At 34.7% G+C, this 13,346-nt stretch overlaps 2 protein-coding genes across 2 annotated transcripts; one reads left to right on the top strand and one right to left on the bottom strand.

The window, feature by feature from the left end:
• The first annotated feature begins 1,663 nt into the window (after positions 1–1,663).
• On the top strand, positions 1,664–8,803 carry LOC109192480 (vacuolar protein-sorting-associated protein 33 homolog). The gene is made up of 22 exons (XM_019343137.1): positions 1,664–1,816; positions 1,908–1,947; positions 2,146–2,226; positions 2,534–2,728; positions 2,815–2,925; positions 3,018–3,083; positions 3,227–3,334; positions 3,432–3,476; positions 3,709–3,765; positions 3,894–3,991; positions 4,303–4,354; positions 4,516–4,572; positions 4,920–4,982; positions 5,081–5,187; positions 5,797–5,919; positions 6,058–6,139; positions 6,229–6,299; positions 6,791–6,871; positions 7,285–7,342; positions 7,433–7,494; positions 7,855–7,948; positions 8,415–8,803. Exons 1-22 carry the CDS (start codon positions 1,764–1,766, stop codon positions 8,502–8,504), a joined length of 1,794 nt encoding a protein of 597 aa, XP_019198682.1. The 5' UTR covers positions 1,664–1,763; the 3' UTR covers positions 8,505–8,803.
• Positions 8,804–9,796: 993 nt separating this feature from the next.
• LOC109192482 (ras-related protein RABF1) lies at positions 9,797–13,346 on the bottom strand. Its single transcript, XM_019343139.1, has 8 exons — positions 13,092–13,346; positions 12,797–12,873; positions 11,862–11,945; positions 11,590–11,684; positions 11,406–11,511; positions 10,599–10,688; positions 10,427–10,513; positions 9,797–10,156 (listed from the first exon to the last, which is right to left on the bottom strand). The coding sequence occupies exons 1-8, from the start codon at positions 13,114–13,116 to the stop codon at positions 10,112–10,114; spliced, it is 609 nt and encodes a 202-aa protein (XP_019198684.1). The 5' UTR covers positions 13,117–13,346; the 3' UTR covers positions 9,797–10,111.

Here is a 13,346-nt window from a genome sequence, read left to right as displayed (position 1 = left end):
TTTGTATTGTCGAAGTATATATAATATTAACTCAAAGGGGTAGCTTAAGTGGCAAATGAGTTTTTTGTGGCGTCCCCTTTGACTAGCTCTCATACCTCCCGAAGCGAACGAGAATTAGTCAGGTAAACTCGGACTGTAAGACAGACGAAGATAGACCGAGAACACCTCATGGTTTACACTAAAAAAAGAAGTATATAATATTACTCTAACTCCAAAAAAAAAAAGTATATATAATATTAGTCTAACTCTATAAATTGCGTCAACTTAACCTGACCAATAACAGCATGATGTAAATGTTATATTGTTATTCGTGTAAGCGCACAAAGCTATTTTCTTGTCTTAAAGATCATCGGTGAAAGATTTACTTGTCCTACACTTTGTAATTGATGGTAAAGCAAAATTATCAAAACTTCCATACCTCTACGGGCTAGCAAAACAAAAACTTATAGACTTAATTTTGAGGTATATCACTAGTTAAGTTGTGTTTTGTAACAAATCATGCTTCATCAAACTCATATAAAGTTGGGTGCACCTTAGTGATTATATTAAATGACCACTTCAATTCAATGTATAAGTTGTTCTATTTATTTTCCTTGTTCATTATATACATCTATAAATGAACACATGATCTAAATTCAACATTAAATAAGGATGATTTATATGTCGGTACAAGATAATCATCCATGAATTGACTTATGAGTCATGATTAGTGAAGCTTATGAAGCTATGATTACTTAAACTTGGATCATCATCAATCATGAATTGACTTATGAATCATGATTAGCGAAGCCTATGAAGCTTGAATTACTTAGACTTCGATCCGAATCATTATGCCCACCTATTTGGACACCCTAGCCTCAAGATTATATCAAGTCTAAATAATATTTAGACATTTATTTGAATTGTCAATATAATAATAAATGTTAGAAATGTTTTTCAAAATAATACAATACTTTAGTACAGAATTAATTAAAGGGTTTAGTAATCATAATGTTTTAAATTCCACACCATTTAATTATGTAAGAACTATTCTTATTAATTTTAATTAGTAGTTATAAAAGTAATTTAAAGATGATTTCGTATAAAGCGCACTTTTAGTAACTATGAACTTTCCCATGAATCAAAGTATCAAACAAAATTGGTTAATGAATTAATTTGTTTGATAAAAGCAAGGTTGCAAAACTCGGCCGCCTAGCCGCCTAGGCGCTAGGCGGCCCCGAGCCTTGGAGTTTTGGCCAAAACTCGGCCGGCCGCCTAGGCGGCCTGGGCGGCCAAACTCGGCCAACTCGGCCGAGTCGATCGATTTTGTCCGATTTTGACCGATTTTGTTCGATTTTGACCGATGTCGTCTTTCATTAATTATTGATTTTAATATTATTATGACATTATGACTTATAAATTATCATTATTTCATTTATTTAGATGTGTTATTTGAGTGAACGTTGAAAACAACCTCATTAAAATTGTCAAACTACAAGTCTGTTACTATTTTTTTTAATTTTTTTGGTGCCCGCCTAGCGCCTAGCGCCTACTGCAACCATAAAAGTGACATAAAAATCACACACCCAAATTTTAATTAATACAAATAATATTATTTTAAATTTGGTCAAATGACTCAAATCCGGTTTCAAAACAAGACCCGTAATGGGAAAAGTGGATACCCGAATCTGAACCCGGTGTAGGCACCTTTACAAGCAAAAAGATGTGCACTGGACAGAGAATTTAGAACGAACGACACCGGAGAGAAGAGGAGGAAACGGAAAATGGCGCAAATTCCTAGCCTCGACAATGCTCCCATAAACCTCGCTTCCATAAGGTGCACTTATCTGAAAAATCATTAATTTTACTACTTTTCTTTATGTCTGTGTTGTTCTTGATGATAACTCATTGCTGTATTGATATTACAGAGATCAATCGCAGAAGGAGCTGGTGATGATCTTGAAGAACGTAAGTTCAATTCCAATTTTAAAAATTATCATTATTTTTATTATATGGATTTCACTTGTGCTTGCTTTATACTGATGCATTGCCTAATTTCTGAGTTTCCTGTTAGAGTTTGGCAGTGCTCGATGAATTTATTTCAAATTTGGAATTCTCAATTAATAATGCATTTTTTTTTTTTTTTAATTTAATGGGGGGTTGCAGATTCGAGGGCAGAAGTGTTTAGTTATCGATCCCAAGCTTAGTGGCTCACTCTCACTTCTTGTGCAGAGTTCAATTCTCAAGGCAACATTCTTTATCTCTATCTGCTACTCCCTTTTTGTTTCTCATTCATTTGAAGCTATGTATTTTCTTAACCAGTATAAATGTGATATTTCAGTAATTTCAACTTTCAAGTCATGGAAATGAGAGAAAGATGAAGTCTTTCGTTGCTAAATTTGTTAATTGGGGGGGTGGGGGGTTGTTATTGCAAAATTGCTACTTGGAATGATTAGGTGCAAATAAAGGGGTTGAGAGACCGATATGTGTAATAAGCACAATGGAGATTTTTCTATATGTATTTTCCAAATTTTATTTTGGTGATCATAAACAGGAACTTGGGGCTGAATTGCGGCATCTTACAAGCGAACCAGTTCAAACAGATTGTACTAAAGTTGTTTTTCTCGTTCGAGCTCAGCTCGACTTAATGAAGAGCATTTGCTCGCAAATTCACCATGATACTTCTAAGGGTATTCAAAGAGAGTATTTTTTGTATTTTGTTCCTCGTCGTGCAGTTGTATGTGAAAAGGTTTATTCCCTGTCCTAGCTTATGTTGGAATTATTTCACGCTTGAGATCTTGGTGTATTTTGTCCCTAACTTTGTGTGCAATACAGATACTTGAGGAAGAGAAAGTTCACCACTTGTTGACTATAGGCGAGTATCCCTTGTATCTACTTCCACTGGATGACGATGTTTTGTCTTTTGAACTTGACACTGCTTACAGAGTATGTCTGGTCCTTGTGTCGTCTTTGGCTTTCAGAGTATTTTATACATCTTTATGATATACATATAAATGTAGTTGCAATTTACATGACAGGAGTTCACAGTTGATGGAGACACTACTTCTCTTTGGCACATAGCAAAAGCTATTCATAAGCTTGAGGTTTTTCTTTTAGAACTTCATCACCCATTGTGAATAAGCTTCATATTTTATGACATGGATAGAGATAAACATAAAGAAAAGTTGGTTATGCAAAATAAATTTTATTCACTTTTTGACTGCTGTATGTTGATTGATAAATGCAGTGTTCCTTTGGTGTCATACCAAATGTGAGGGCCAAAGGGAAAGCATCTGTTCGTGTTGCTGACATTTTAAATCGGATGCAAGCTGAAGAACCTGTGAACACAGCTGATGTAATTAGAACGTGAAGCCTTATGAACAACATTATACCTGAGTGCATCATACACCATAACTTATACAAATGACATTATCTTAATTATTCCAATGCAGGTTGTTGTGCCAGATATTAACACTCTCATCCTTATTGACAGAGAGGTATCCACTTCTTCTTTAGAAAAAATATTTCATGTTTAGTGCATACAAGTGTACAACCATGAAAGTTCATGTCTTCATGAGTAATTGAGTATACTTCCTTTTCTTTTGTATAAAGTTGTATATGCATGTAACTTGAGTGAATGATGTAGAGAGAAGTTTGATTAGTATCCTATAGAAGGCATGAAATGACAAAATCTGTTAGATTAGTTCTAAGACTCAAAACATGTTGCAGGTAGACATGGTTACTCCTATGTGTTCCCAGTTAACATATGAAGGGCTACTAGATGAGGTAAAAATGTTCTTTTTGAAAGTACTATTATTCTGCATGTGTTAAGGTGAATGTTAGACATTGCTATATCGATAGTGAAAACATGATAAGCACACTTTTGTGAGAATTCTCTAATGGGTTTCATACAGTTTCTTGGTATCAATAATGGTGCTGTGGAGTTAGATGCTTCTATAATGGGTGCCCAGCAGCAGGAGGGGAAGAAGATGAAGGTTCCTCTAAATTCTAGGTAAATTTTCTCTTTGAATTTTCAATTGCTAGAGAAGTATTAATTTCCATTTGATACTGCTATATGCCTTTCAGGAATGAAGTTGTCTTTACTAACCTTGTTGAATGCTCATAGGCATTTTTAGCTCTTAAGATGCTCTTTATTGTACTGTATTTAGGTTTAGAGGATGTCAAAGTTAGACTTGCACTTATGAATGTGGCCTATAATGAGAAATGTTTTTTCTTTACCCCCTTGTATGCTTGGCTATGCATGCTATAGGTGCATAATACATGTCTAGCTCTTCGGCCTGTTGACCTAGTGTGTCCTTGCAGTGACAAGCTATTCAAAGAGATACGGAATCAGAACTTTGAAGTTGTTGTCCAGGTTGATCTATTTTTTTAAGCTTTCTTTACACATTTAGGCAATTTGAACATCCTTTTTCCATGTCATTTTTGTGAAGTTTCTGTTTTTTTCCTTGTTCTGAACTAGCATCACTACTATTTTTGTATTTGGTCCTTTAATTGCCATTTGCAGTGCAATTGCAGGTTCTACGTCAAAGAGCAACATCCATGAAGCAAGATTACACTGAGATGCAGTCTACTGTAAGGCCACATATTCATAAATGTGCATGGAATGCTTTGACTTTTGATACCTGATTAGACCTTCTAAGACTTGTGCAGTCATTTTGGTTCCAGCAACAAAATTAATTAGCCCACTTAGAAAATGAATTCAAGAGAGAATGCTTAAGTTATTTATTTTATGTATAACTTGAAGTCAAAGGCTGCAGCCTCAGTGGTGTTCTCTTTTTATGAGCTCCAAATAAACTAATTCAATAATTTGTTTACATTTTTACCTATGTTGTGTATATTCAATACCAAGAGATTTTTTCCATTGGATGTGCTATATTATAGAAGTCCATATATAATTCGTTGTTGTGTATTTGATGCAGAACCAATCAGTTTCTGAATTGAAAGATTTTGTTAAAAAACTCAACTCGTTGCCTGAAATGACAGTAAGTTCATTAGTTCATATGTACTCCAGATTAGTTAACATCCATTTTCAGTAGTGTGAAAATATAGTGATACTAATTGCTTTTTCTCTCCTTTTCAGAGGCATATTAATCTTGCTCAGCATTTGACTAAATTTACATCTAAACCTTCATTTCTTGGGCGGCTTGATATGGAACACACTATTGTGGAGTCTGAAAGTTATGATATGTAAGTTACATTTTAATTTTCATTCTGTTATTGGTTGGGAATCAAGAAGAAATGTCTTATGCAATAGTATTACTTACTATAAAGGCTATCATATTTTATAATGTTCCAAGGTCTGGGGTGATGACTGTTTCCCATATTGCTTTAAAAAAGACATATTTGTGTAATTGTGTTACTAATAAGCCCACTCTTTATGTCTAAGCATGCACTTCTATCACATTAAGTTATGTATACTGTATACATGAAGGTTATCCTCACTTAAGTTTCTCTATTTGGTGTTAACACCCTACTAGAGTTTCTTTGATTTTCTTTTCTTCCTTGTAATTTACCGTAACATCTTTTGTTATGACAGTTTCTCGTTCATTCTCTATATTTGGTTACTTTGGTTCATCTTCTATTTTTGAAAAACGGAACTAAGTTTTTCTTTTGCCATCACAAACATTTTAGTACTCAGAAAATATGTGACATACATGGGACATCCTTGTAACTTCATCTGTCTCAGTTTACGTCCAAGTGTTAATTCATCTAAATATTAATTGCAGCATTTCAAACTAGCATTTTTGTGTAACTATTGAGGGTAAACATGAAAGCTAATGCTATATGTGGATACAGATGCATGGAGTACATTGAAGAGATGATCCATAAGCAGGAACCTCTTCTCAATGTTCTACGCCTTCTCATCTTATTTTCAATCACAAATTCTGGATTACCAAAAAGGAATTTTGACTATTTAAGGCAAGTGGAATATAAATGACATCTTCTATAAATTACTTATTTTCTGTCTGTCACTTTATTTTAAATTTCTCTGTTCCCTATGCTGTTGGCTATCATTGGAAAGTAAGCATATTTCAGTTTTTCTTGTCTTTTGTTTAGGCGGGAGTTACTTCACAGCTATGGTTTTGAGCACATGGCAACCTTGAATAATTTGGAAAAAGCGGGATTGTTCAGGAAACAGGTCTGTTGCTTGGTTGTTGTTACATTTCTCTGCTTGATGTATTTACTTAATTCCATCATGGTGAATTTGGCATTTGTTCCTCCTCTCAGGAGTCAAAAAGCAACTGGATAACAATTAAACGTGCTCTCCAGCTTGTTGTTGAGGATACTGACACTGCCAAGTATGCATTTTTCTTATCTCAGACTTCTTCAGAAGATGATTTTGCTCTCAAATGTGCTTCACATCTATTGCCAGCATTTGTTTGTTTAAGCTGCATATTATTGTTCAAGCCACTTTACAGGCTCAATTAAAATAAACTCTGCCACAGATGATACTTCTTAGCTTCAGCTTTGTAAAGATATTAAGCTTCAGAAATTGTGAACTTATATTACTTTATGAAGCTTTTAGGGGCATCTATTCATCTTGGTTGCAATTGTGATGTGTGTTTTTGAGCAGTAGAAATATGCAGAAAGACAGTTTTTACTCTTGGGTGGGAGTGTTTTTATCTAAAATTAGGGTGATTAGTGCATTCATTTGAGATTAAAGGATTAAAAATGAGTCAAAGAAACAAAATGTTCTGTGGGCCTATAATCTGAATATCATATCATTTTGGAAATTTACTCATGATACTTTGTTTGGTATCTGATCCTTAATATTCTTTATGTAATACAGCCCCGATGATATATCCTATGTGTTTTCTGGATATGCACCCCTCAGCATTCGCCTTGTTCAGCATGCGATCCGGTCTGGATGGTAAACTCTTTCTCTGAAGAGCTCTGTTGGATAATATTGGCCATATTACTGCAGTATGAACTTATATCTACACAGTTGGTTTCTATTCATCTGATAGTAATATAGTGTAAGAGGAAGAAGCCTAGGAGATCAAGGCTGAAAAAAGTATAAACTGGGTTTGCAGATTTAATGTTTGAAAAATTCAAAAACCTGATCTTCTTGAAGGAGATTACAATTTAATCATTTATGAAGAATTTTTGTGCATTATTTTTCAACATTCTTTTTTCCATTTAGTTGCAGTAGAAAGTGAACTCCTATGTCATGAACATTATAATCCAGTGGCATTGGCTTGAGACTCAATTTAGTCTCAGTCCTTATTCCCCTCGCTTGTACCCAAAAAAAAAAAAGGTAAACTAATATTAAATATCTTACAGGCGTCCCATTGAAGAAATATTAAGAATGCTGCCAGGGCCACATTCAGATAGCAAGAGGGTAACCTTCATTTTTCGTTTATGGTTGAAATTTCTATATAGCAGGACCACATAAGAATCTGAAATGTGTTTTTATGAACTGTCTTTACAGAGTGGATTTGCAAGCAGTCCATCCTATGACAATCTACTGGGGTCTGTACATAATTCAGACAAGTAAGGTTCTTGCAATGTTCTCGACCATGTGCACATAGATCCTCATAAGGTCTAGACGTATGATTTTAGATTAATTTTTAACAGAAGATATAAGAGTATTTCACGTGTTGTTCATCTTTGATATGATCATTAAAATTTGAACACGGATAGAAAGCAACAGTAATTTGGACTTGATGCGAGAGAGGGAGAAGAGAAGATGGGGGCTAAACATAGTAGTGTTGGATATTCTGACAGCAAAAGTCTTATTGTTGTTTATCTATCTTCATTATTTCTTTATTTATATATATTTTGGTGGAGGGTGATAAGTGAGGCCATTGCTTCTTCACAATAACTTCATCTTGTGGTATTCCCTTTTCACAGAGTTGGTGATGGAAGGCGCTCGGTGGTGCTTGTCGTCTTCATCGGTGGGGTGACCTTTGCAGAGATTAACGCTCTTCGGTTCCTCAGTTCCCAGGTTTACATTAATTCCTTAATTAATTAACAGAATCAGCGTCTGATTTCTTCCTTTTTATTACATTTCAATTTTATGAAGATGCCTAGATTTTTTTTAAAAAAATACAGTAATGGCTTGCCCATGTGCTTCGAACTATTACAAGTATCAAACTAAATATTCTATATTGCTTGATGAAAATCATACACTAATGAGTTGTCCCAATATACAAGACTTCATTGGTGGCTCCAAATCCTGGATAGAAAAAAATATACAAGACTTCGTTCCAATTCATGCATTCTGTGAAACACTTCTACTTTACATAACAGTTCTTTTATTCAAATGTATTCTGTGTGCATATAAGACGATGTTCAAAGGTTCATAAAAATCACATGAAACTTTTACTTTATCAGAAGTTACAAATCATCAACAACTTCCACCGTTTTCTCGGTCTATTTTCCAATGTCTTGATGCAGTTTATAATCTGCAGGAGGGGATGGCATATGATTTGATTGTATTGACTACAAATATAGTTAACGGGCACACATTGACAGACACATTTGTGGAGAAATTGGGATGACTTCTAAAGATCTACTTCCTGATATTCGCTAAGAAAACCGTGGAAGAGACTGGAAGCGAGGCTTTTTGTTGTCGATTGCTTCGTTCTCATAGGCACGTTTGGTGATATTGTTTATGCGTGAGCTTTCATACAATGATCATTGTGTTGTGTGTGGGTTGGCAAATAAAATAAAAGCGAGTTTTTATGAGTTTTGGATGTATAATAGTTCATTTTGGTTGTGTTATGTAACAGAGAACACAGATAATGGCAAAATTGCTCTTATTTATTACTCTGTATTACAAGTTTAAGCGGATGTGTTATGTGTATGTGTATTGAGCCTCAAGGAGAATTGGATTTGCATTTTTATTACGGAGGCTCAAAGAACTAAATTTTCTCCCATGAAATCCTAGTTGAGAGGCCGGTTCACGGTGGAAAAGGGCTACCTGAAAGAAGGCTATTCGGTGCTTGATAAGGTTCATAGGGAACTGAAAAGTGTCTAGAGTTAAAGTTATTCAGAATGAAGTCGTCCACTCGTCCAGTGTCAGCCTAAAGAAAAATGTGACATAGGAAAGAACTACTTAGTGTTAGTGAGCGAGAAGAATCTAGAGTGCGAGCCAACTAGAGTGAACCGCAACTAACTTCGACAAGGTTGGACAATGATATTGTGCTCAACTGCTCACAACTTAATAGATACTTTTGCATGATAATTAATCACTCTATTTTGTTCTTGATATATCTATACATAACCCAAACCTCCCACTATCACCCCAAAAAATAGCAACAAAATGGATGTAGTCCTCTTTCACACCATAGATTAGGTTGGTCTTTTCTGTTACATCTTGTGGACAATATTTACTGTAAGAGAGAAATAGATAAATTGGATGGAAGACTATCAGTTAATGGTATCAACTAGTGGAACAGGTACAAAACACTTCTTTTGGCTGCTCCTGTTGCCACCCCTAATTTAGTGTTGCAGTCGGCAAAAAATAACATTCAGATTCTGTACCTACAATTGATAGTTTTTGTACCTGTAGCTATCATATTATGTACCCTTTAGATTTTGTATCTGTAGTTAACACATTTTGTACTTGTAGTTGATAATTTTTGTACCCGTAAACTGTAGCTATCATATTATGTGTCAACAGTTATCAAGTTACTTATTTACATGTACAGGACTGTTAACGGCAAGTACATAATGTATTAACTGAAGGTACAAAATTTTTGTATCAAAGTTCACAATACAATATGAACCCTGATCCATGGTATAACAATTGGTTGCAATCATGCATTGTAATAAAAGACTGACATTTGAGAAATTCATATAGTTCATCAAACATTAATCTTAAATTAAATGGGAATATGTAAAATATGATAATTTTGGCAGTTGACAAAACACAATACTATTTCAAAACACACATCCATGTTGTCCAGAATGTGTAGAAATGGGCATTTTAGATATGCCTCCATCAGAAGATTCAAGTAATAGCTGTGCCTCCAAGACATATTTGAAGAGCATCTAGTCAAACTTAAATTAATCTCGGCGAGAAGATTGAAGAAGCTGGAAATCTTTCATTTACATAATATTACAGACGTAAGCGGCAATCTATCACGCATTCCATGCTTGACAATCAAGAGACAGAGACAGGTGGACGAGGAAGTCTCTTAGCAATTTCCTGTCAAATAAAATTACCCAAAAAGAACACACATCAGCTTCTTATGTGAGAATGTGTCCTTGCAAGGAATGAAAGGGTTCGTTCAATATTGATTGTATGGAAAGTTAGAGATAAAGAATGGTACTATGAAAAGTTACTGTCTAAGGTATGGTAACTTTCCAATTTGAGTTTCGAATTTATGTCATTCAAAATGCAACCGTGATTAATATATGACTCCCCTAATTTACATTCAGCAAATAAGAGAGCTTCTAGATATGGGAAGGAACGTACCTCAAACAGTTGGTTTATATTATCTGCTGTTTTAGCAGAAGTTTCGATAAAGAACATGCCATTCTTTTCAGCATATTCCATTGCATCCTTCACGAATACAAAAAGTAAGTGTTGGTAACTGAACAATAATTATCAGAATGAAAGAAAGGATGAGATGGATTATCTCGCTCACTTGGACAGATACTTCTCGTTTTTCCAGGAGATCAGCTTTGTTGCCAACAAGAGCCATGATTATATCAGGGCTTCCATGCTTCTGCAATTCCTATAAACAAATGCCAAAGTCGGTTACTTTTACTAATAAAAACACAGTTCTGATTTCAACTGAGAAGAGTGTTTCAAAACAATTCATTTCAAGAATGACTTTCGCGTTTTTGGTGATGCTAATAGAGACTTGGCTGCAGTCATAGTGCTTAAGAAGATAATATGGTAAAGTAATTAGAAGAAAATTAGTAAATCTTTCCTTCGTATTCAAGTCTGCCTGTGCCAAGAGGTGTGATGCAGATATCATTGTAGATTACCGCACAGTTAGGGAAAAATTGAAGGGGAAAATGGTAGAAAGAGTACACTGTGTCCATGAAATCATGAAAATATAACCAATCTATGCGGAATGGTTTTATGCAGTAAAATAATATCGCCTGAAGATGGCTTTCTTCATCAAGAAACATGGAACACTTACAAATAGTCTAAAAAGTCTAAATGCCTAGTTGCCGGCAACCTGTTTGCAGCCCAAAATTATACAATGACAAATATAAAGCCTTTTTACTCTTTACAGCCTCAAAATGAAGAAGATGCGGAAGCAAAGGAGAACCAGGGGGGAAAAGAAACTTAATACAAGTACTTGTTCTAGGACTTAATAAGTGGTCAAAAACAAGTTTTGATTCCTGAACATAAATATTACACCATATATCTTAGAAACTTTCACATTATTATATTTGACTAAAGAAAATATTTAGCAGACACAATCATCTTAGAGTAATACCTTAACCCAATATTGTGCTTTGGTGAATGAATCAGGATTTGTAATATCATAAACAACAACTGCAACAGCAGCACCCCTGTAGTAAAGTGGTGCTAGTGCTGCATACCTAAAAAGAAAGCAACCACGTATAAGTAGTCCTTATCAGATATTCAAATTAAAAGAGAGATTAGAGTCTAAACACTACCTTTCCTGACCAGCAGTATCCCAAATTTCAAACTTAACTGTAGTAGAATCCTGCAAGGCTATTGTCTGAGATAGAAAAGAAGCCCCGACAGTCACCTAAAACCATCAAAACATTTATTGTTCAAACATTTGCTACTCAATCCCATAGTGTTTAGAAGACAAGAGATACATAATATGTATTTAGAGGCCAAACCAAAAGAGGGCTAATTTATTAAAAGAGGCTAAAGAAAGAAAGGGAGGTTCTTACAGGCATACATCACTGGATAGCCTTACCTTTGATGTTGGATCAAATTGACCACGGACAAAACGCAGAACAATGCAACTTTTTCCAACACCAGAATCACCCAAAAGTACGAGCTGCAAAGATCATGATAAGGGAAGATTACTTGTGGCAATGCAAAAAACATTAGTAAGCCTGTGTTTTGATTGTCTGTATATACATAATTATGACTAAGACATAAAAACTTTAGTAAAGTTCAGATCAATCCCCAATTTTTAGTTTTATCCCATCATAGCCATTTGAAGGTAAGCAATGGATTTTAATATTTCAGTAATCACAAAACTGAGAGTTGCATTACTTATCACTTAATTTAACTTAGGGATACTATTCCATGAGACAACAGTTTAATATAACTTGTAACATAATTATGACAAAGACATAAAAACTTTAGTAAAGCTCAGATCAATCCCTAATTTTTAGTTTTCGACATCATAGCCATTTGAAGGTAAGCAATGGTTTTTAATATTTCGTTAATTACAAAACTGAGGGTTGCATTACTTATCACTTAATATAACTTAGGAATACTATTCCATAAGACAACAGTTTTCATCACATCTAATTTACAATTATCAATCAATATTCACCACACCCACGTAGCTTCTTAGTTCTCAAAATCATTCTTTCTGGCTTATTTGACAAGTGAACCATTACCATACCTTTTTCTACTTTATTTGCCTAGTAAATTCTCAAAATTTTTTGAGATGTACATAATAAATTCTCCAATATAGTGCATGCAAAACAACACAAGCTCCTCAAGATACCTCAGCTTCATGGTTCTGAAACCATCTACCTTTTGACAAGTAAACACTATATCCGCAAAGATTAAAGCTGTAATCTTTTTATTCTTCTTATTTTACTTCTTTCTCATAATCAATAATCTAACAGTTAAACATGCCAAAAAAAAAAATTATGAAACTCCAAAATATACCTTCACCCGAAGATTTTTAGGATCATTTGTGGCACCACTGTCAGGATTAAGTCCTCCTTTCTGTCCCGGACTCCTATCTGCACCTCAAAAAAACGAGAACCACTTAACCATAAACAACAATTCACTGATTATAAAAGGAAGGCTCAATTATCTCAGAGAATTAAGTGAGTGGCCCCCTTTGAGGGGAATTTAGGATACTGCAGCATAAATTGAGCTGATAAATTTGATTTTTTCATCTAAAATTCAATAAATTTAACGCCAGACAACGAATTTAGGGTTTGGATGTTGGAATTACCTGGAACCGAAGAGGAGCAACCCATGTCCTACCCGATTCCGTACGTCGATCTATAAAGAGATATATGTATACACGGTGATGAGCTGGGATATAGGTTTAGAAGATCTATGAGATAGGAGAAAGGGGTTTGGGGATGATCTTCCTTTTCGATCTTAACTAATCCGTACTTCTTCTTTTCTTTTCTCCTTTTTTTGGTTGATTTTTCAGAGGAAAATTCGGTTAGTGGAAATTGGAAAAGAATTCCAGGCGCAAATT

The sequence above is a fragment of the Ipomoea nil genome, unplaced genomic scaffold (genome assembly GCF_001879475.1).
Source record: "Ipomoea nil cultivar Tokyo-kokei standard unplaced genomic scaffold, Asagao_1.1 scaffold1770, whole genome shotgun sequence".
In the NCBI taxonomy this organism is placed as follows: domain Eukaryota; kingdom Viridiplantae; phylum Streptophyta; class Magnoliopsida; order Solanales; family Convolvulaceae; genus Ipomoea; species Ipomoea nil.
This window is presented reverse-complemented; position numbering and strand designations above follow the sequence as displayed.

Coding starts and splice junctions, on each gene's coding strand:
- LOC109192480 (XM_019343137.1), top strand. CDS start 1,764: ATGGCGCAAATTCCTAGCCTCGACAATGCTCCCATAAACCTCGCTTCC. Junction 2,729..2,814: donor GTGCAGTTGTATGTGAAAAG/GTTTATTCCCTG, acceptor TGTGCAATACAG/ATACTTGAGGAAGAGAAAGT. Junction 3,084..3,226: donor AAGCTATTCATAAGCTTGAG/GTTTTTCTTTTA, acceptor TGATAAATGCAG/TGTTCCTTTGGTGTCATACC.
- LOC109192482 (XM_019343139.1), bottom strand. CDS start 13,116: ATGGGTTGCTCCTCTTCGGTTCCAG. Junction 12,874..13,091: donor TTGCTCCTCTTCGGTTCCAG/GTAATTCCAACA, acceptor TTTGAGGTGCAG/ATAGGAGTCCGGGACAGAAA. Junction 10,514..10,598: donor AACGAGAAGTATCTGTCCAA/GTGAGCGAGATA, acceptor GTATTCGTGAAG/GATGCAATGGAATATGCTGA.